This window comes from Elaeis guineensis, chromosome 2, assembly GCF_000442705.2.
Source record: "Elaeis guineensis isolate ETL-2024a chromosome 2, EG11, whole genome shotgun sequence".
Lineage (NCBI taxonomy): Eukaryota > Viridiplantae > Streptophyta > Magnoliopsida > Arecales > Arecaceae > Elaeis > Elaeis guineensis.
The window spans coordinates 11,305,046-11,328,604 of NC_025994.2; the positions used below are offsets into that span (position 1 = coordinate 11,305,046).

General features: G+C 37.1%; 1 protein-coding gene across 1 annotated transcript; it reads right to left on the minus strand.

Annotated features, from left to right (window-relative positions):
- Positions 1-890: 890 nt before the first annotated feature.
- Positions 891-20,692, minus strand: LOC105031929 (pathogenesis-related protein 1-like). Its single transcript, XM_010906233.3, has 2 exons — positions 20,668-20,692; positions 891-1,390 (listed from the first exon to the last, which is right to left on the minus strand). Exons 1-2 carry the CDS (start codon positions 20,690-20,692, stop codon positions 891-893), a joined length of 525 nt encoding a protein of 174 aa, XP_010904535.2.
- Positions 20,693-23,559: the final 2,867 nt, after the last annotated feature.

The following is a 23,559-nucleotide window of genomic DNA, read 5'->3' on the forward strand; positions in this document are numbered from 1 at the left end:
TCATCCCTATTGACCAAAAAAAAAAAAAAATCCATTAGAAAAGCAAACTTTAGTGACAAAAAGTTCCAAAAAATATATATTTTTGGTTATTATTGATAAGTAATTAGTATGGGCCTGCATCTAGAGCTTCCTTACCTGATCTTTAAAAACTTTCACGAGAACTATTCTACTACTCTCGTAATTTTAGTAAAAATCTTTTTAATCAATTGCTCCAACTAAAAGAAAATGTAATTACCATTGAAAATATTAAAGTGGAGTTGGTAAGCATAGAAGTTTCTATGGAAAGCAGCCGAAAAATTACCTTTGGGACCTGAATATCTGCTCTCCTCCATATATCCATCACGTATTCCTAGCTGTTACGTTAAGGTGCAGCTCATCATATTCACTCATAGGCTTCAAAGGGAGACAAAGTTTGCTTGCTAAAAAAAAAAAAAAAAAATCTACATAGACCGCCATTATATAAATATTAATTCCCATGTCCTTGGTGGAAGCCATGCCCTCCAAAATAAATACATCACTCTTCAAATTCTTCCCTTAAAGCATAGGAGCTATTTCATGGTTTAGGGCCTAGCTCTTCATAACGCATCACTCTCCACTCACTCACATTATGACACTCTTTCATTCCACAGTTCCTCGAAAAAAGGGCTAAAAAAAAAAAAACGGCACCTTTCAATTAACTTTTTTCGCATGATCAGCTTTGGCAGTTTCTCATTTTCATCGTTAGAAAGTGGTAGCATATATATATCCCACAATTAATATTTTTTCCAACATGATATAGAATAATACAAGCATACTACTTCAGCTCATGACATATGGCATTTGCTACCATCAAGCTTTTAACATCCAAGCCTCATTCCACACACACCACATACATGCATAGGACTCTTCACTCATTGCGCATGCCATGCCAAAGCTTCCTTGCTGAAGGGGCGCTCCCCCGGGACATTGCCCGGTGGGTAGTAGTTGCAGGTGATAAAGACGTCACCCCTGGGACACTTAACCCGAGCGCACCCGATTTGGGTCGAGTTCCGCCAGACCACCTGCGTGTAGTGCTCGCACACTCCCCTTCGGTCGCACGTGTTGGTGTAGTAGTCGTACCAGTCCTTCTCCGAGACCCACGCCTCCACGGCGTCGGCCGCCGTGAACTCCTTCCCCCAGCCCGAGAAGAGGTTCTCGCCGTAGGGCCCGTACGAGTGCTCGAGGTAGCAGTCGCGTTTCCGTTTGTTGGCGTAGTTCCAGCTCACCGGACCCACGCCCGGCTCCTCCTGCCGTGCTTTGTTGTGGGCGTCCACGTAGTCTTGGTGGGAGTTCTGGGCAAGGGTGGAATGGGCCATGGCTACGACCATGGCGCATAGCACTGCAAGGGCTAGGCTTGGAGGGCCATTCCTTCCTGTGCCTTATGTAACACCCCGGCCCACTTTGAACTCAGGATCAAGCCCAAAAGCCCAAAGTCATACAAAAAAAAAAAAAAAAAGAAAAACGAAAGAAGACTCCCGAAGGGAGTCTTTTTCTCCGATGAATCCCGATTGGAGAAGAATTCTAAGACTCTTAAAACTCTAGGATCCTCCATGAATAAGCCTCTCCTCTCCCTCTCAAACCTCCATCGGCGATCTTCAAGCTTAAATCCTCCTTTTTTTTCCGTGGAACCCGCGGCAGTCTCTTCTCGTGTTCATCAAAAATTGAAGGTCGAAGAGGCCACCGGAGCTCAGGTAAGGCTCCAAATTTTCTTCCTCTCCCTCTTTTCTTTCTTCCCATGGCTTTAGACCCTCACTGGTCGTCGGGATCGCCAGAAAATCCATGAACAACGTGAAACCCCTGTTCGGCCGGAACTTTTTTTCTCCCTTTTTCGGCCACCGGCGCCGCCGGTTGCGGCGTCTCATCCTCGAGACCGGACCCTCATCTCTCTCTCTCTCTTCCCTTGAGCGCTTGGCCACCGGCGACCGGCCAATGGTCGGAATTCATGAAGAAAGGGACGGATCCCCTGTTTTTTGAAAAAAAAAAAAAAGCCGCCGGCCGAACCCCATCGCCGACCGGCTTCGCATGGTCGGCCGCCGTTGCCGAATCTCTGGCCAAGCCACCATCCCATCGGAGCCCGAGCCACCGAGGGGGGGACCTCACGGTCTTCCCCTGTTTCAGCCAAGGGAGGCCACGGGAAGAAAAGAAAAGAAGAAGGAGAAGGAAAAAGAAAAAGAAAAGGAAAAAGAGAAAAAGAAAAAGAAAAAAAAAGAAAAGAAAAAAAAATAAAAACAAAAAGAAGAAGAAGAAGAAGAAGAAGAAGAGAGAGAATTTTTCTCTCTCTCCTTTCTCTCTCTTTTCTCTCTCCTCTCTCTACCTTCTCTCTCTACATTTTCTCTCTCTAGATTCTCTCTCTAGACCTTTCTCTCTCTTTATGAATTTTATCTCTCTAGAGTCTTTCTCTCTCTCTGATTTCATCACGGACCCTAGGATAAAATTGATATGAAAATAAGATGATCTGAGATTGCTCCGAAATTCATACGGTAGATCTAATCCCAGTCCGATCCTATTCGAAATTTGTAACATTTGATTCATATTAAGTCACCCTGATAGGACCTCTGATGATCTCGACCATGATTGCCTCATCTGAAGGATACGAAGATTTCTCTCTACACTTTCTCTCTCTATTTTCTCTCTCTAAAATTTTCTCTCTCTTCATGAATTTTCTCTCTCTAGAAGTTTTATGGATCAGTGGAGGATCCTGATACATAGACAAGTCCTAATTTTGATTAATCCTAAGAGAGGTCCTCAATTTGTGTATTAGGATCAATTATCGGTAATTTCTCTATATGTGATTTTTATATTGATCAGGGTTATGAAGAGATGATTGTCTGCATATGATATCAAGTGGAATATTTTATTAAAAAAATTTATAAATTAAAAGAAGAACATTGATTTCTGTGCTTGGATCAGTCACCGGTAGAGGTAAGAATCCCTGTACATGATCACCATTATAAATATGCTATTTTACTGTTGGTCTTGCATTATTGGTTTTGCATCGTCGGATTTGAGATCGATGAATTTATTATATCTGAGATATTGTTATTTGATTTTGATCATGAGTATGTTATGTTAATATATATGTATCAGAGATTGATGGCATGATTATATGGATATGACATATCTGAATTGATCATAATGTAAGACAGAATTGATTTGATGAAATCAACACATAATGATTAAATGAAAAAAAAGAGATATATGGTATGGACTAGCCTTGTCATATGGAACAGCCCGTCAGGAGCTTATGCCTGAGACAGCCCCGACTGGCTTATAGGTGGATCAACCGGCCAGGAGCTCATGCTTGGGACAGCCCGCTAGGAGCTTATGCCTGGGACAGCCTCTCACGGGTTTTGGTACGTGGGACAGCCAGCCAGGAGCTCATCCTGGGACAGTCTTGAAAGGCTTTTTTATGTGAAAATTGATTCGGATGATGACTGAGGTATAGACTTGGATAGTCCAGAGACAGAAAGAAAAAGTTAAAAATCATGTGATTATGAAAAGAACAATGAAAGATAAGACATGTAATAATTGTTGAACAAAAGTATTTTACCTGTTAACATATGATGATGCATCTATTTTAATAAGACAGAAAATTTATGGATGTTTGCATTATTCTGGACATTGAACATGAGATTTTACATTTTATTGCTTATTCTTATTTTCAGATTATATTACTATATCAGTGTGATATGGGAATTCTTACTGGGCTGTAAAGCTCACACCCTTTCATCTTTCTTTTCTTTTGAGAAATACAGGAGGTTTATGATTGACTATGGCTTGGATTTACGGATGAGCAGATGGATAGATAGAGTGTCATAGTACCTGATCAGAGGATTGAAAAAATTTAATTTGTACCTATACAAGATTTTATGAATTATTATTGAAATTAATTGTTATAGATGTTAAGGTTGTAATGATTTATTTTGGCCTTGCATATTCTTTAGGACTTGCTCTAAGGAGTGTGCGGCCATCACGTATCCGACCCGAGTGTTGGGTTCGGAGAGTGACAGAATGGTATCAGAGGATAGGTTATGATCATTAGGGATTATAATATAAGTGATTAGAATATGACAGAATGGTATCAAAGCTTAGGTTATGATCATTGGAGATTACGATATAAATGATTAGGATGTGATAGAATAATATCAGAGCTTAGGTTTAAGATCACCAGAGATTATAAGAGATATTATAATTTTATGTAAGATCAGTAGGATGTAACAGAGTGGCATCTGAGCTTAGAGCTTAGGTTACGTTTATTTGGAGATAATGATACAAGTGATTAGGATATGACAGAACAGTACTAGAGTCCAAGTTTAAGGTCACTAGGGATTGTCATATAAGTGATATCAAAATTTTGAGATTTTAATCAATAGAGTATGATAGATAAAATCAGAGTTTAAGGTTATAATCATTAAGGACGTAATAGAATGATATTACAATTTAGGTTATGATCATTAGAGAATATGATTTAACTGGTATTTAAGTTTAAGATTATAATTATTTGAAATTATGACTTTAGTGATATTTAAACTTAGGTTATGATCATGAGGAACATGATAGATATAAAAGAGAAGATTCAATATTTAGATTTCGAATCAATAGATATTAAGATGAAATTTATGTATAAGTGGCATATGATATCTATAATAGAATTGATGAGTTATATCTTAGATTTCAATTAGTAAGGTTGACCTAAGTATGAAAAGAGTTGACCTTGGAATAAAGTGGGAGGTATTGATAAGTTATGTTGAGTATACTAGAGGATTTTAAAATGTAAAACTTATATGATTGAAGATCATGATAATTTTTTTAATTTCGATGATAATTGTCTGAGCATTATGAATTTGGACTTATCAAAGAAAGTGAATTAGGGATGGTCTAAGAAGAAATTACATCATATGAGAGAGAAATATTTTTTTGAACACTGAACCCATAAAAGGTCATATATGAAACTCAATCTTCGATGAAAAATATACTTGAATTTTATTATGAGAATATGAGATACACATCTTGGTAAAATTTTTGGTTACTCAAAATATCATATTCTGAATATGATTCCTTCATCTTTCAAGTTGCATTAAATTTCAAGTCAAAAGTTTATTTTTTTCTAAGTGGATCAAAAGTATTTTGATATTGTTGTTAAATTAAAGAAGAAAATTTATTTTGTCAGAGTATGATATACAGGTTATGATGAAATCCTTAATAATTCGTATTACTATCTTTGGATTAGATTTTTTTAATTTTTCTTGTGATTGTTGAAGATGGTGAAGCGTATTAATTATTCAAGTCAAAGTTCGGATTTCTGAATTAAACTAAGATACTTGCTAGTGTTAAATTTTGAATGACTTATACAAGGGATAAAATTTTGTATAGATTTATCGATTAATATTAAAGGTTGTGATGAAGGGAGCTCTATAAGAAATAATCAAGTTGATTCTACTTAAGGATGTTGGCTTGAGTTCTTCTAGTTTGACAAGTTGGAATTTAATTCTTTTAAAAAAAAAATTAATTTAAAAATTATCTAAATGATTGTAAGGTAAATCTAAGGTTAACTCCAATCGATTCTAGACATGTTGGATTCTTGAAGAGTAATGAAACTTATGCAATGATTTCAAACATAGGAAGTGGATCAAGATTTAATTTTTATATGCTATACCCAAAGGAAGTAAAGATAAAGAAACTTAAAATTTTGTCCTAAGTCTTATATGAAATTTGAAGGTTGGCTCTATCCTGGATCGATCTAACATATAAGGATATTTTTATCTTTGATATAATTATATAATTTGATAAATTAAGATCAAAGTGCGCAGCAAAAGCATGGTGGGTTAAATTGATTAGAAATATTAATTTTTTGATTCCGAAGATATTATGGAATACATTAGTTGTAAATAAAGAATGATTTTAATCTGATCATAGTCGGATAATTTTTGTTAGTAGGTTGCTTCATTGTAGATAATGCCAAGAAATCCTAGATATCTCAAGTTTATTAACAGCTTAATAGTTCTGTTATTAGTTCAAACTTAGAATGTCCTGACATAGATCTCATATTTTTTTTAAAATTTAATATTGTTACTTGGACTGATATAGAAGATTGAGATTTTCTTAAGATGAGAGATTATATATAAAATTTGTTGGAAGGTCAAGAGAAGAAAGAAATCGATGATTGTGAAGAGTGCCCGGTGTTTGACCTTTATTTATTTTTCTATCAAGAGTAGTTTGAGATAATTATGAATTTCGAGTGGAATGTATTAGACAAATAATGGTGGTATATTAATACAAGTCTAAAATGTTACGGTTCTTCAAAAAAGTTGAGAAATCAATAAGAAGGGATGAGTTTGAAATTTCAAATAATTTTTGTTATAACAAGATCATGAGAAATAAAAGACATGATGCATGTATATATATATTTTTAGAATATATCTCAAACAACATAACTTAATTTCGAGGATGAAATTATTTGAAGGGGGGAGAATGTAACACTCCGGCCCACTTTGAACCCTGGATCAAGCCCAAAAGCACAAAGCCATACAAAAAAAAAAGAAGAATGAAAGAAGACTCCCGAAGGGAGTCTTCTTCTCTGATGAATCTCGATTGGAGAAGAGTTCTAGGACTCTTAAAACTCTAGGATCCTCCATGAATAAGCCTCCCCTCTCTCTCTCAAACCTCCACCGGCGATCTTCAAGCTTAAATCCTCCTCTTTTCTCTTTGGAACCCGTGGCAGCCTCTTCTCGTGTTCATAAAAAATTGAAGGTCGAAGAGGCCACCGGAGCTCAGGTAAGGCTTCAAATTTTCTTCCTCTCCCTTTTCTCTTTCTTTCCATGGCTTTAGACCCTCACCGACCGTCGTGATCGCCAGAAAATCCATGAACAACGTGAAACCCCTATTCGACCGGAACCTTTTTTCTCCCTTTTTCGGCCACCGACGTCGCCGATTGCGGCGTCTCATCCTCGAGACCGGACCCTCATCTCTCTCTCTCTTCCCTTGAGTGCTTGGCCACCGGCGACCGGCCAATGGTCAAAATTCATGAAGAAAGGGGACGGATCCCCTGTTTTTCGAAAAAAAAAAAAAAAGCCGCCGGCCGAACCCCATTGCCAACCGGCTTCGCATGGTCGGCCGCCGTTGCCGAATCTCCGGCCAAGCCACCACCCCATCGGAGCCCGAGCCACTGAGGGGGGGGGACCTCACGGTCTTCCCCTGTTTCAGCCAACGGAGGCCACGGGAAGAAAAGAAAAGAAGAAGGAAAAAGAAAAAGAAAAAGAAAAGAAAAAAGAGGAAAAGAAAAAGAAAAAAAAATAGAAAAGAAAAAAAATAAAAATAGAAAAAGAAGAAGAAGAAGAAGAGAGAGAATTTTCCTCTCTCTCCTTTCTCTTTCTTTTCTCTCTCCTCTCTCTACCTTCTCTCTCTATATTTTCTCTCTCTAGATTCTCTCTCCAGATATTTTTCTCTCTTTATGAATTTTGTCTCTCTAGAGTCTTTCTCTCTCTCTGATTTCATCACGGACCCTAGGATAAAATTGATATAAAAATAAGATGATCTGAGATTGCTCCGAAATTCGTGCGATAGATCTAATCCCAGTCCGATCCTATTCGAAATTTGTAACATTTGATTCATATTAAGTCACCCTGATAGGACCTCTGATGATTTCGACCATGATTGCCTCATCTGAAGGATACGAAGATTTCTCTCTCCACTTTCTCTCTCTATTTTCTCTCTCTAAAATTTTCTCTCTCTTCATGGATTTTCTCTCTCTAGAAGTCTTATGGATCAGTGGAGGATCCTGATACATAGACAAGTCCTAATTTTGATTAATCCTAATAGAGGTCCTCGATTTGTGTATTAGGATCAATTATCGGTAATTTCTCTATATGTGATTTTTATATTGATCAGGGTTATGAAAAGATGATTGTCTGCATATGATATCAAGTGGAATATTTTGTTAAAAAAATTTATAAATTAAAAGAAGAATATTGATTTCTGTGCTTGGATCAGTCACCGGTAAAGGTAAGAATCCCTATACATGATCACCATTATAAATATGCTATTTTACTGTTGGTCTTGCATTATTGGTTTTGCATCGTCGGATTTGAGATCGATGAATTTATTATATCTGAGATATTGTTATTTGATTTTGAGCATGAGTATGTTATGTTAATATATATGTATCAGAGATTGATGGCATGATTATATGAATATGACATATCTGAATTGATCATAATGCAAGACAGAATTGATTTGATGAAATCAACACATAATGATTAAATGAAAAGAAAGAGATATATGGTATGGACTAGCCTTGTCATGTGGAACAGCCCGCTAGGAGCTTATGCCTGGGACAGTCCCTACTGACTTACAGGTGGATCAGCCGGCCAAGAGCTCATGCCTGGGACAGCCCGTCAGGAGCTTATGCCTGGGACAGCCTCTCACGGACTTTGGTACGTGGGATAGCCGGCCAGAAGCTCATCCTGGGACAGTCTTGAAAGGCTTTTTATGTGGAAATTGATTCGGATGATGACTGAGGTATAGACTTGGATAGTCCAGAGTCAGAAGGTTAAAAAACATGTGATTATGAAAAGAACAATGAAAGATAAGACATGTAATAATTGTTGAACAAAAGTATTTTACCTGTTAACATATGATGATGCATCTATTTTAATAAGACAGAAAATTTATAGATGTTTGCATTATTCTGGACATTGAACATGAGATTTTACATGTTATTGTTTATTCTTATTTTCAGATTATATTACTATATCAGTGTGATATGGAAATTCTTACTGGGCTGTAAAGCTCACACCCTTTCATCTTTCTTTTCTTTTCAGAGATACAGGAGGTTTATGATTGACTATGACTTGGATTTACGGATGAGCAGATGGATAGATAGAGTGTCATAGTACCTGATCAGAGGATTGAAGAAATTTAATTTGTACCTATACAAGATTTTATGAATTATTATTGAAATTAATTGTTATGGATGTTAAGGTTGTAATGATTTATTTTGGCCTTACATATTCTTTAGGGCTTGCTCTAAGAAATGTGCGGCCATCATGTATCCGACTCGGATGTTGGGTTCGGGGCGTGATACCTTATCTTCTCTCGATCTTCCAATCCAAACTGGCACTGCAAGGCTCAGTGTTTCCACTGGATGGTGAGAAAGAGGTGTTCAGGGATGGTGTAGTTATAGTTGATGAAATGATGTAGATTATTGTGGATTGGCTTCCAATAATTGTTGCTTTGTTGAGCCATGAAAAGTCTCTGATGTATCATCACAAGGAAAGGTCCAGGATCCGGTGCCTCGTGGGGTAGTAATTCGAGAGCAGAGACAAATGAAAGGAGAATTTTGGAAAGGACAGGAAAGGAAAGAGGGAGAAAGGAAAAGCATGTGCCTAGGAAAAGCACTCCAAAGAAGGAAATCAAATCCAATTACTTGCATTATTATATATCCTGACAGGGCACTCCAAAATTTGCCGGTAGTTCAATGATTGTCTCTTTCCATATTGTCAACAGCAAATGGAATAAAAAAGCCATATTATTTCTCCATTATTGTTCATCACTTTCGTCTTGACAACTAGAATTGTTGTTGTTGAGGTGCGAGTCATATGTGAGATATTTTGCACCAAGTAGAGCGTTTTGGCCTAGGACCGAGGTGACTGGGACCATGATGTAGCTCCAGACCAAGAAAAAATAACAGCAAGTCTATGACCCTGGACGGTAATCGACCTTGCCACTGGATGGAAGCCAATCTGATAAATGCCAAATTCAGCCCATCAAAAACAAACTTAGATGTCAGATATTGCCATCTTGAGGACTGTGACCTCACACTGTCATACATACTCACTCGATTGATCTCAAATTCAAATTGAGGCAGCATCCCACCATCGTGCTGATCTCAAGCCACCGACCTGTTCCATAACAAGGTCAACTCACTGGAAACTCCCAATGATTTTTAGAGCATGAGCATAATCCACGACTGATGTCCATGACTAACAACTATGATTTACAGGTTAGTAAGCGAATTCTCTATTCTAATGGTTTACCAAATTAAGGCCTAACAATCTATCAAATTGGGACCCAACGATCTAGCAGATTCAGGTATAATAGCCTAAAGCTCCATCCCTATATAAAGAGGTGACGAGGGAAACTTAAGGTAAGCAAACAAGTATAAAGAGAACAATGCCTACACTCTCTCACTCTCTCATCTCTTTTTTCTTCTCTTTCTCTATTCTCGAGCTTCGACTAACTCAAGCATCTCAGGATCCCTACTGAAGTACCTACAGCGAGTTTGGACTTCCATTGCAAGTTCTTGAAAAAGAAGGCATCCTCAAACCAGATCTGAGCTCCACATCGGCAAGCAACCGACATCAGTCCGGAGACTTACAGCATCGAAGGGTCCCTTATCATTCAATTTTTGAAGGAAAGAAGAGATGGTGAGAACTCTGTCAAATCGACAGAATAAAATCTATGGGATCATACATAAAAGAGATTTTGGTTGATCGAAAAAAATCTCACTGAACTAGGACTTTGTCAAATCGTAAGTGATCTCAATTATCAATTTGATTGATGATTGGACTTAAATATAAAAGTTACATAAAAGGATTTGCTAAGAATTAGTAAGCTATAGAAGGACTTAATTGTAATTATTACATATTATTTGATTTGATCAAATATTAAGATTGGATTCTAATCAAATTAAATTAGATTTAATTTGGTTAGTTTTGGTTTGAGTTTGACTCAAATTAGGTTTCATAAGTCAAATGAGATTAGACCTAATAAACACTTGATCCAAATCTATCTAGATTAGGTTTGACCTAATCTTTAGTCATGTTTGATTTGGATTAGATCCTAATCAAATTAAATCAGATTTAATTTGATTTGATATGGTTTGAATTTGATAAAGATTGGATTTTATTTGCCTAATGAGATTGAACTTAATTTATGTTGAAACCTAATCTAAGTTGGACTCCAAATTTGATTTGATTTTCAACCAACCTTAACCTAATCTATCTAAGTCAAAAGAGAAGATTAAATCACAGAAGGACTCTTCATTGAAGATGTCTCATGCCCCATATTTCTCTATGTGAATATTATTTGTGTTAAAAGGAAGAGAGCGTGGAAAGGGTGGGTGGCACTAAGAGCCCAAGTGCTCTTGGACTCTAAAACCCTAACTACCTACTCCTATTTAAAAGGAGATAAACAAGGGGCACCTCGCATGAGAATCTTTGTGTGGTTATGGGGCGTTGAAGATAGACATTGGCGCAAGCTAGGTGGGCGTAAGGGATTTTCTATGAGAGAAAAAAAGATGGCTGCCTTTTCACTCTTTCCATCCCTTCTTTCTTACAACCAAAGGTTGGTTGTTATAGGTAACCACCTCTCTCTCTTTTGTGTCCAAGAGTTGGATATGTCTCCCTCATTCTCTCCTCTATAGATGTCCAATGGTTGGACATAAAATTAAATTTGATCTGATTTTTGCCTCTTCCTCTCTCCCAAAAATGTTCAAGAGTTGAACATGATTAAAATCAAATTTGATTTAATTTTTCTCTCCTTCTTGATCCATGAGATTGATACAAAAAGTTCTCCTTTATCTTTCCTAGATCTAGTCCAAAGGTTGGATAAGAAAGGAAGAAGAAAAAGATTAGATCTATTATCTTCCTCGGTAGATCTTTGATTTTCTCTTGAGAAGAAAAAAATAAAAAAAAAATTAGATGTGATCTGATTTCATCATCCTCCTATAGATTTGATAGATTCTCTTGAGAAGAGAATCAAAAGATCAAATCAATTCGATAGCACAGGGAGTGATCTCTACAAGGGAGCTAGCACCTCGGTGAGATCAAGTCCTCCTGATCAAATCAGCCTCGATGGATATCCGTAGAGGTTGGATGTATGTGTGGCTCTACAAAAATCTCATCAAATTATCACGAACCATCAGATTACGGTGAAGATCTATCCGTGTAAAGATAAAGGTCTAATTCTAAATCTGATTTTTATTTTTTAGCATCCTAATTTTAGTATGCGAATATTCTTGATATGTGTATATTAGATCTATATTTTATACATGTTAGATTTAAAATTATTTTAAATCTAGATCAAGTTCAAATTTTATTGCATTCATAATTTTTAAAAAATAAAAATCTGCATGTTCTGATCTCTGCATGCATATCCTAAATATGCAATATCCTTCAAGTGGTATCAGAGCCATGATTTTGTTTCACATGTATATTTTTAAGATCTAAAAATCAGATCTTTAGATATAATAAATTAAATTAGATCTAATTTAAATATACATGAGATTTATTAGATCTAGATGATACATGAGATGTATATGCATATGTGATATATGTAGATCTAAAAATTAAATCTTTAGATCTGAAAATCAGATTTAGTAAATTAGATTAGATCTTATTTAAATACATATGATGTATTGAATTTAGATTATACATGAGATATATAAGTGATATGCATATATGATATATGTAGATATAGTTATGTACGAGATACATAATCTATTTTAATATGCATGAGATGCATGTTAATAGATCTGAATATTGTATGAGATGCATGTTTGTTAGATCTAAAAAGTTACATGAGATGTACATAATTAGATCTCATTTATACATGAGATGTATAATTGATAAAATCTATTTTAGATTAGATTTAAATTGATTGGGTTAATCAAAATTATCCTGATATAAGGTTGCTCTGGCATAATGGAGATTATGCTGAATGATTATCCTAGGATGATATGAGATGAGATCCTTTAATTTAAAATTCTAGATTCATGTATGAAATACATAATTAAATATTTAGATATGAAAGTAGTTTCGACATCTAAACTATCTCATATTCATAATGTACTTAATTAAGAATCTAAAATTAAGAATTTAAGATCTTAATTTTAAGCATAAAACATGAGGATTTGGGTTTGGACAGTTCAATTAGGTCTAGCAATTTGATTATTTTTGGGTAATCGATTTGTACATGGCAGGACTCAATCGAGATGAGCGATTGACTGAACCCAATCAAGAGTTGATTAGGATTAGATCAAGAGTACTCAAGATCAATCCAACAGTTGTAGATTGGTCACATCGATTAACAACCTCATATTGGATCAATTAACTTAAAGACCTGATTTGTCTTAGTTGCTCGAGTCTGAGTTATGCAAGCTAATCTATTCGAAATTAATTGACCTATTGGTGTCTAAAAAAAATGGTTTGGTTTGATCTAAAGAGAGATGATTATTTAATTGATTCCATTTGCTGATCTGATCAATTTATTGATGTCTAAGAAAAGCAATGGGGGGACCTCCACCGATCTTATACTTTTTTGATCAATTTGGTTGATTAGTCTTGATGTGGTTGCTTGATGATTCAAACTAGCCCATACCCTTAGAGTTAGTCATAACAGTTACAACTAATTAGGATTAAAAAAATCTAAATTAAATTTTTTTTTATTAATATTAAGTCGTAGGATCTTCCACCGTTGTAGAGTGCCGCGCCCTCTCCGATATTGATTGTTCTCAGCTGAATACAGTGATTCAGTTGCATCAGAGAAGAAGCAACTACTCTATTGACATGAGATGCTGTGGGATAAAGATAGGGTTGGACCTAATAACTGTCAGGTGAGGGTCCCAATGATAGCCACTCACACTCTATGGTGGGTTTGACTTAAATAGGGAATGAGAGTTAGGTGAGATTTCAGGATCCGAAGATCAAGTCCGCTCTAATTTTTTTGAAAAATATTAGACAAGAGTTGTCCATCTATTGTGACATGTTTATCAATAATTATTAGGTGAGGTAACATGTCAGTCAGTGGGACCGCAGTACCCACTAGAGATCCTTATCGCAAAGGATTTCTGTATCTCTACCTGAGGAGTGTAAGAAATTCAAAAAATTAGTGGAAGCATATTTATTTTAAAAGTTCATAGAACAAAAATAAAATCAAGTACAAATATTTAATTAGAATCCCTACTTTCTCATAAAATTAAAAATTGGCTTTCAATCCTCACAAACTTAGAACTAATTGACTAACCGATCAGTTATGAAGACCAGCTCAGGAACCTAAAATGGTTTTACAGTTTCAAAAAGTTGAGCTAACCAGGATATCCCCAAGTCACCAAACCATACAACATTGACTAAAGGGCAATCAGTTTATGATCCTTGTTTGATAATGATCAAGGACTTGAATGGGCTTGAGAAGCTCAATATGTCCAAACACAAGAAATTACGAATGGATTTGATTTGACAATTTCTTACTAGTTCATATAGATATTTTATAGTAAACTACCATATGAATAAAATCAATTGCACCTTGATTGAGTTGATGACTACCGATGAGATCTTAAAGAGTTTAAGAAAAAAGATTCCTATGTACCTAAAGAACCTAGAGAAAAAGATAGGGACATACCTTCAGAAGGTATGTTGGATCTATTCGATATTAGTATTTGAGCAAATGATGAGTGCTGTAGAATCTGAGGGATCCAGTGATGAGATAAATCCAAAATATATGTAGCACCTTAGGCGTGACCATGTTGGAGATGACAGAATAAATAAATTAAAAAGGTATGAGCTCCTAGGCTCATCGACTTTCGAGTCATTTTCGATTTATGAATTCTGCCTTCAACAAAAGATGGCCAAATATCCTTTGTAGGACATGAGGTGAGGACCACTTATAGTCTTATCCTGATATATTCTGATGCATGCAACCCATTTGATGAGCTAGGCAAGGGGTGAAACTCTTTACTTCATTACTTATATTGGTGATTATTCATAGTATAGGTATATATGTGAGACACAAATCTAAAATCTTGAAAAGTTCAAAGAAATTAGATGTGAAGTAAAGAAATAAATTAAAAAACCTTTAAGATTCTTCGATGAGATCGTAAAGGTATATGCCTTATTTGAAGTTTCTTACCTATCTCAAGAAAACAACAGTCTCATAATGAATTCTTCCTGGTGCACCTCAACTTGATGCGGTGTCGAGAGCAGAAATTGGACTCTATTCGATATAGTCCGATCCATGATGAGTTTCACTGATCTTTTCTTATTTTTTTTAGGAATTAGCTTTATTTATTGACTAGAGTTTTCTCTAAGTCATGCCGTATGAGATGTGGCATGTTAAGGAAGTTTGGCCCATGTCAAGTATTGGCACGTGGATCAAGTTAGAGGTTAGGTCTATGAGACTCGTTTAAAGATATCCTAAAGAATTTTAAGAGTACTAATTTCTTCCTAAAGATCACAATATGATTGTGGCCCGATATGCTATATTTTTGGAGAAATAGTTTGTCCAAAATGGGATAGTAAGAGGAAAACTGAGCTTATAGAGAAAGTTTCTTAAGAACAACGAGTTATAGAACCTATTCATATTAAGTCAGTACATGTAGTCCCTCCATTTTATAATCTCCTATCGTATTGAAAGATACTTGGATATTTGGTCAGAGGACATAGAGGAAGTGTTCCTCACGGAAGATGGAAAATATGAATTTGATGTGATCAAATCGTTTGATGTGATCAAATATTCCATAAGAAAAATATATATTTATAAGAAAGGTCAGTGGGGGTATTGTCATGTTCCTCGTATTGTACATGGATGATATTCACCTGATTAGGAAAGCTATTTCTATACTAACATCGGTTTAAATTTGGTTATCTAAATAAATTCTCCATAAAAGACCTCGAGAAGCATCCAATAAAGATTTATAAGATAGATCTAGGTCTATGAGATAGACCTAAGGGGATGCTAAATCTTTCACAGAAAATATGCATAGAAGAGGTGCTGAAAGGGTTCAGCATGGATAACTCCTAGAAGGGTTTCTATCTTTTAGACATGAGAGACTGGTCTTTCTAAAAAGATATGTTCTGACACATTTGAAGAGATTTAATATATGAGTTAGATCTCTTATGTTTCAACTAAAAGGAGACTCATGTATGTGTCATGCTATGCACATAACCTGATATAGACCTTGCTGTGAGTATCACGAGCAAATATCGGTTGAATTTAGACTGAGAGTACTGGATAGCTGTAAAGAATATTTTTTAAGTACTTAAGAAGCACTTAGGATATGTTTATGATCTTTGAGAGGAGAAGAAAAATTAAGAAAAAAAAGATTCATAATTCAGGCTTTAAGTCTGATGTTGATGGTAGAGAGTCTACATCATGATGTATTTTCTTATGCAATGGAATTAGGTAAATTAAAAAAATTCCAAACAACTGATCATTGCAAATTTTAGAAGTCGAGTACGTCATTGCTTATGAGATAGTTAAGAAAGCATTCTGGTTTATTGCAGAACTAGGTATAATGTCATGAGATGACACAACACTGTTCTTCAGTAATGATGGTGCCATAGCTCTAGCCAAGGAGTCAAGGTCTCACCAAAGTTCTTAGCATATAAGAGCGATAATTTGTGACTATTTCAAGGAGTAAGACTTCAAAGATTAGAGTAGACTCCATGAAAATCTGATGGGCTTACTGACTAAATGATTTAGCCAGCCAGAACTAAAGCCCAGCTTGAGAAGGTGGGGCTTAGATTTGTGACAAATTAGCTTTAGTACAAGTGAAAGATTATTAGATATATGTCCTAGAAGCCAACTGGACCGACACATTAATTCTTTCTAGGATATAATTTTATACTTGATCTAATTAATTAGGATAATTAATTTTATTCATGTAGTGTATGTGTCCATGAATTATCTAGAGAATTAATAAGTTGATGACACATATTCTCAAGAGTTGAGAATTTGAGACATGTGCCATTGATGGTTAATTCTCAAATTATTTTTGATTGAAGGATCATCATGGGAACGATGATTGATCCAATAAGATTGGTGCATGAATCACTTTTTTTATGGTAGATGAGTCTCGAGTCTACAGTATGAAGATAATGGAGCGAGAGTGCAGGTGGTTGTTAGAGAACAACAGTACTGAGCATGACCAATACGAGAAGTCACTTAGATATTTACTCACTTGTCAGTGACTTTCTCAATGCTGTAGTGGTGTGACTAGCTCTTAGACATATGGTGTCTCAGCTATTCACAATGAGATTGTTGTAGCTTGATTACATCATAATTTGATCTCCTAGCTAAATAAAATTTTGAGATGTATATTGGCTGCAGTAAGTTCATTATAGGAATAGGATATGTACCTAGATAGGATCTATCGATCTTGATAGTTAAGGAGTAGTCCTATGTGATTTATGAGATTGAGTTTGAAAGACCTTGGCCAAGATAGTGTGAATGATGAAAAAGAGTTTTCATCAGATTTTACAAATGAACTCAAGTCGAATAAATCTTACATATAACAAATGATGGGATTTGATAAATTTTTCATGACCTCTATTTTGTTGGGACTCATGATAGAAGAATTGAATCACACAGTAACTGCACCTAGAGGTTTATCCTTCTGTTCTACTGAGTTGCCACTACATACTGCTAGATGTCATTGATGGATTGTGGGACCAACGAGAATTATTTTGATGGTTAATAATTTTTTATTGGTGAGTTAAAATTATTCCACTCCATTGAAAGGAGTTTCAATGATATTTTGATGGAGATCAAAATATGTCTTACTACCAAACAGACAGAACCTATAGGATCATACATAAAATAGGTTTTGATTGATCGAAAGAGTCCCACTAGACTGAGACTCTATCAAATCACAAGTGATCTCAATTATCAATTTGATTGATGATTGGACTTAAATATAAAAGTTACATAAAAGGACTTGCTAAGAGTTAGTAAGTTATAGGAGGACTTAATTATAATTATTGCATATTATTTGATTTGATCAAATATTAAGATTAGATCCTAACCAAATTAAATCAGATTTAATTTGGTTAGTTTTGGTTTGAGTTTGACTCAAATTAGGTTTCATAAGTCGAATGAGATTAGACCTAATGAACACTTGATCTAAATCTATCTAGACTAGGTTTGACCTAATCTTTAGTCATGTTTGATTTAGATTAGATCTTAATCAAATTAAATTAGATTTAATTTGATTTGATATGGTTTGAATTTGACTTAGATTGGGTTTTATTTGTCTAATGAGATTGGACTTAATTTATGTTGAAACCTAATCTAAGTTGGACTCCAAATTTGATTTAATTTTCAACCAACCTTGACCTAATCTATCCAAGTCAAACGAGGAGATCAAACTGCAGAAGGACTCTTCATTGAAGATGCCTCACGCCCCATATTTCTCTATGTGATTATTATTTGCATTAAAAGGAAGAGGGCATGGAAAGGGTGGGCGGCACTAAGAGTCCAAGTGCTCTTGGACTCTAAAACCCTAACTACCTACTCCTATTTAAAAGGAGATAAACAAGGAGCACCTCCCATGAGAATATTGGAGTGGTTATGGGCGTTGAAGATGGAGATTGGCATGAGCTAGGTGGGCGTGAGGGATTTTCTATAAGAGAAAAAAAAGATGGGCACCTTCTCACTCTTTCCGTCCCTTCTTTCTTACAATCAAAAGTTGGTTGTTAAAGATAACCACCTCTCTCTTGTGTCTAAGAGTGCACATGTCTCCCTCATCCTCTCCTCTATAGATGTCCAAAGGTTGGACATAAAATCAGATTTGATCTGATTTTTGCCTTTTCCTCTTTCCCAATGATGTCCAAGAGTTGGACATGATTAAAATCAAATTTGATGTAATTTTTCTCTCCTTCTTGGTCCATGAGATGGATACAAAAGTTTCTCCTCTATCTTTTCTAGACCTAGTCCAAGGGTTGGATAAGAAAGGAAGAAGAAAAAGATTAGATCTCTTATCTTTCTCAGTAGATCTTTGATTTTTTCTTGAGAAAAGAAAAATAAAAAGAAATCAAATATGATCTAATTTCATCATCCTTCTATGGATCTGATCAATTTTTTTAAGAAGAGAATCAAAAGATCAAACCGAATCGATAATCCAGAGAGTGATCTCTGCAAGAGAGCTAGCATCCTGATGAGATTGAGTCCTTCTGATCAGATCAGCCTCGAAGGATATCCATAGAGGCCAGTTGCATGTGCGGCTCTGCAAGAACCTCATCAAATTATCACGGACCATTGGATCACGGTAAAGATCTATATGTGTAAAGATAAAGGTATAATTCTAACTCTGACTTTTATTTTTCAGCATCTTAATTTCAATATATGAACGTTCCTAGCATGTGTAGCTTAGATCTTTATTTAATGTATATTAGATTTAAAATTATTTTAAATCTAGATCAAATTCAATTTCTACTATGTTTATGATTTTTAAAAATTAAAAATCTATATGTTCTGATCTCTGCATGCATATCCTGGATGTCCAACATCCTTCAAACACAACATGGGATTGAAATGAACCCAGAGAAGAATGATGTGCAGTGCCTGGTGGGTCAAGTAGCAGTGTATAGTCAATTCATCTTGAGGTCGGCCAAGAAGTATCTTCCATTCTTCACAGTCTTGAGGTAGATGAAGAGTTTTGACTAGTTGAAGAAATACTGAGCTGTGTTCGAGGACCTAAAGAAGTGCCTCGGAGCAACCTCACTGTTGTCCAAACCAATGGCAAGTAAGGAATTGTCTGTGTATTTGCCGATTTTAGCCATTGTAGTTAGTTTGGTTCTTGTCTGAGAAGTTATAAGAACTCAAAAGTCAATCTACTATACAAGTAAAATTTTATGGGATATAGAGGTGAGGTACTTAAAAGCTGAGAAGATGATATGTGCACTCATTACCTTAGCATGGTGACTCCAACCATATTTTCAAATCAGTTCGATGGCTATCTTGACTAATCAGCCGTTGAAATTTATCTTGCAAAGGCCAGACACCTTGAGGCACATGGTGAAATGGGTGATCAAGTGCAGAGAATTCAACATCAACTACCAACCCCAACCAGCAATGAAAGCCCAGGTTCTAGCCGACTTCCTCATTGAGTGCACCATACTTGATGAAGAATCAATCTTGGCACAATCCAAATAAGAGAAAGAAGCTCCTCAATGGGTCCTACATATGGATAGAGCCTCAAACTTACATGGTATTATGCACTTTCTCTAGGACGTAAAGATTTGGAAATCACCAGTGAATAGCACCAAAGGGACGACACCAAGGGTTCCCTTCTTTCCTTCCTTGGAGGTGGCAGCTAGGGTTTGTTTTTCCTGCTAGGATGGCATGCAACCAGAGTGAAGGAGAGAGATGAGAGTTTTGGGAAAAAAGCTGTATTGTATTCCACACGCATTAACTATTACAATAATGGGTTTATATACCTTAGGATTTCCCAAACCCTAATAAACCCTGACATAAAAACTCTCCTGGCTAACCCACATGAAAACACTCACCCAAGTCCATGTACACCCACGTCTTGCATGCTCTCAACCCCTTGACTAAACCCTATCCATACATGAATTAGGCCCTTAAGACCTCCCAAACCAGGCCTTAAGATCCCAAGGATCAAATCCGATCCTAGATCCAAATAGAAATCTGTACTGTTCTGCCTGCAAACACTGAGTCGATCCAATCTCAGACTGAGTTGACTAACCTGGAACTGAGTTGACTCAGATTGGATCAAGTCGACTAATCTGCATACCGTGCCAATTTTTTTAAGAAGTCTATCTTCTATTTTTCTGAGACATAGTCGATCCAGACTGGGATCGAGTCAACCCACCTGCGATTTAGTCGATCCAGTCTCAGTCTGAGTGGACTAACCTGCTGAAACTGCTTCTTCTCCCATAGCTTCATCTCTGATTTTAGTTTCTTGCTTCACGTTGTGTCCTTAAGTATCTGGAGCCCAAACCATGCCCCTTGAAGTCCTCATCACCTGAACTTCAAGTCTGTGGAGACCTATGCACCGTCTCTATCCTAGGACCACTCCTGTCCTAGCCTATGACTGTGTCTGTCATAGTGAATCTGGACTCTATCGAACGGCTCCACCTGTGATCACCTCCAAGGCTATGAGACACTACAGAATCTCTATAATCTCCACCTTGGTGCCCTCAAAGCCTTGGCAAGCACCACTCTCAATCGAGCTCTAATCCTTTACATGACCTGGCCAATCAGAAGTGAAGCCAACTGTACAGACCTCCTCATTATCGTAGTATATCTCAGCTTCGAAGCTGTCTGAGAGACTGCCACTGCCTCCCTTATGGCTGAAGATCTCGTTCTACATCCGAACACCTCTTCTATAGATTCAATCATCAACAGCTATGCCCACCACTAATCCAACAGCTGCTCCCGCTGCTGCCTCTGCAACTCCACCTATCGCACCTCCAGCAACTCTGTCCATCATCGCTCTAGCGGCTCTAATCATCACTGACCTAATAGCTCTGACCGTCGCTGCTCTTGCGGCATGCTCTGCCGTAGCATTGGAAAAACCTAGAGTGATTATAGCTCCATTCCCCTACCTCCAACCTATCTATAGTCTAGGCTGGTGGAAGCCTCCTCATAGGTTTTTGGGTCCTCCCTACATCCTGTCATCGCTGTAGCATCTAACTCCGACGCATATACCTCTAGGCCCTCTCCTAGTGCTGGCTCACCACTGCTTGAGTGACTGGGAGACTCCATCTTCCTCTGCACCTTCTTACCTAGAGCCCATGCCATAGCCATAGTCTTCATCATCACCCATGATGGAACCTCTCTCCGATGCTCCTCCTTCTCCACATGTGGATGCACCTATCCTCAGCGCTCCACCTACCTGTGATCTAGCGATCCAGCAATAGGCAGATCCAATAAACACACCATTAGCTATCCAATCTGCACCGACTGAACCTCCGGCTAACCCTTTATTGCTAAAGTAATCACCTTGGTCTCCTCAGACACAATAGATCCAACCATTTGATATAGACAACTCCTCAACCTCCTCCCCCTCATCACAATCCTGTCGTTCTTGAGACATTCAGCACCCCTGAGTCATTTCTGAAAATGAAGTCCTTTTCCTCCAAGTGTCCAAGTGATACTACACTCCTCGTGAGATCTGAGACATGATCGATGCACATCTGTCAAGGTCCACACCCTTCCATCATACATCCTCAGCCTGATGGAACCCACTCCTACTACACTATAAGAACTCCCATCTCCTAGTATCACTTGCTGTACCTCATCCACCTGTGAAAGAAAAAAACTATGCCTGATGAGGTGTATAGTGATAAGAGCTAGCAGAGTCCAGTACCCATCGATCTATCTCCTCCTTGTGTCCAACCGATAACATCAGAAGATCATCTGATCCATCACTCTCAGCCACTGCACTGGATGACTCCGATCTAGAACCTTCTCCCTTTCTTTCTTCTTCTGTGGACAATATCTCTTCATATGCCCTAGCTGCTTGCACATAAAGCACCTAATCTCCCTGATACTCCTTGGGGACTTCTACCTTCCCATATGCCTCGTATCTATCTTTCCCCCTCCTAGACTTTTCATCAGCCACTATGGCATCCTAGGGAACCTCCATACTACCCCTCACCATCTGCTCCCTCTGCTCATTCATCTAAAGGATCGATACTATCTTCTTATAGACTAGTGTCTTCTTTCCATACAGCAAAGTCATCACCAGTGGATCGAAGCTTCCGGATAGCGAGCACAGCAACATCAGGGATTTGTCCTTCTCCTCCATAGCCACATCTAAATTGAGTAAATTAGTACTCAGCTAGATGAACCACTGAATGTATCCCAATATATCTCTATCTTCTTCCATTCGAAGGCTGTAGAGTTTCTTCTTTAGCATCAGCTTGTTGCACATGTTCCTTCTTATGTACAGGGAGTGCAACCTTGATCATAATCCTTTGGATGTCTTTTTCTCCAGCATGCCATACAACACTGAGTCTGTCGAACACCACCTAATCAGTGAACAGGCCCTCTTCTCTAGAGAATTCTAAGCCCGATCTGTCATTCCCTCTAATTTTTTATCTAAAGTTAGATCTAGCTCCTGCTGAACCAATAGATCTTTCACTCTTGTCCTCTACATCGAGAAATTTTTTTTTCTGTCAAACTTCTCAAAATCGATCTTCATCCCATTGCTCATGATGTCTCAAAATCACAACTACAAATAACACAGATCTGTTTGAGAAAAAATATCTTTGGTAGGAAACTTCAACTCCTGGTGTCTCCTTCCTTCTCCATGTAACTAACTCTGATACCAATTATTATGCACTTTTTCTAGGACATGAAGACCTGAAAATCACCAGCGAATAGCACCAAAGGGATGTCACCAAGGATTCCCTTCTTTCCTTGCTTGGAGGTGGCAGCTAGGGTTTGTTTTCTTCTGCTAGGATGACATGCAACCAAAGTGAAGGAGAGAGATGAGGGTTTTAGAAGAAAAGTTGTATGGTATTCCACATGCATTAACTATTACAATAATGGGTTTATATACCCTAGGATTTTCCAAACCCTAATATACCCTGGTACAAAAACTCCTCTTGCTAACCCATATGAAAATACTCACCCAAGCCTATATATACCCATGTTTTGCATGCTCTCAATCCCTTGGACTAAATCCTAGCCCGTATATGAATTAGCCCTTTAAGACCTCCCAAATCAGGCCTTAAGATCCCTAGGATCAAATCCGATCCCAGATCCAAATAGAAAATCAGTGCTGCTCTGCTCACG

Bases quoted from the DNA above. Each gene is read 5' to 3' on its own strand.
- LOC105031929 (XM_010906233.3), bottom strand. From the start codon at position 20,692: ATGGGAGAAGAAGCAGTTTCAGCAG. The intron at 1,391-20,667 runs GTTAGTCCACTC...CATAAGGCACAG, and splicing joins AGAAGAAGCAGTTTCAGCAG to GAAGGAATGGCCCTCCAAGC.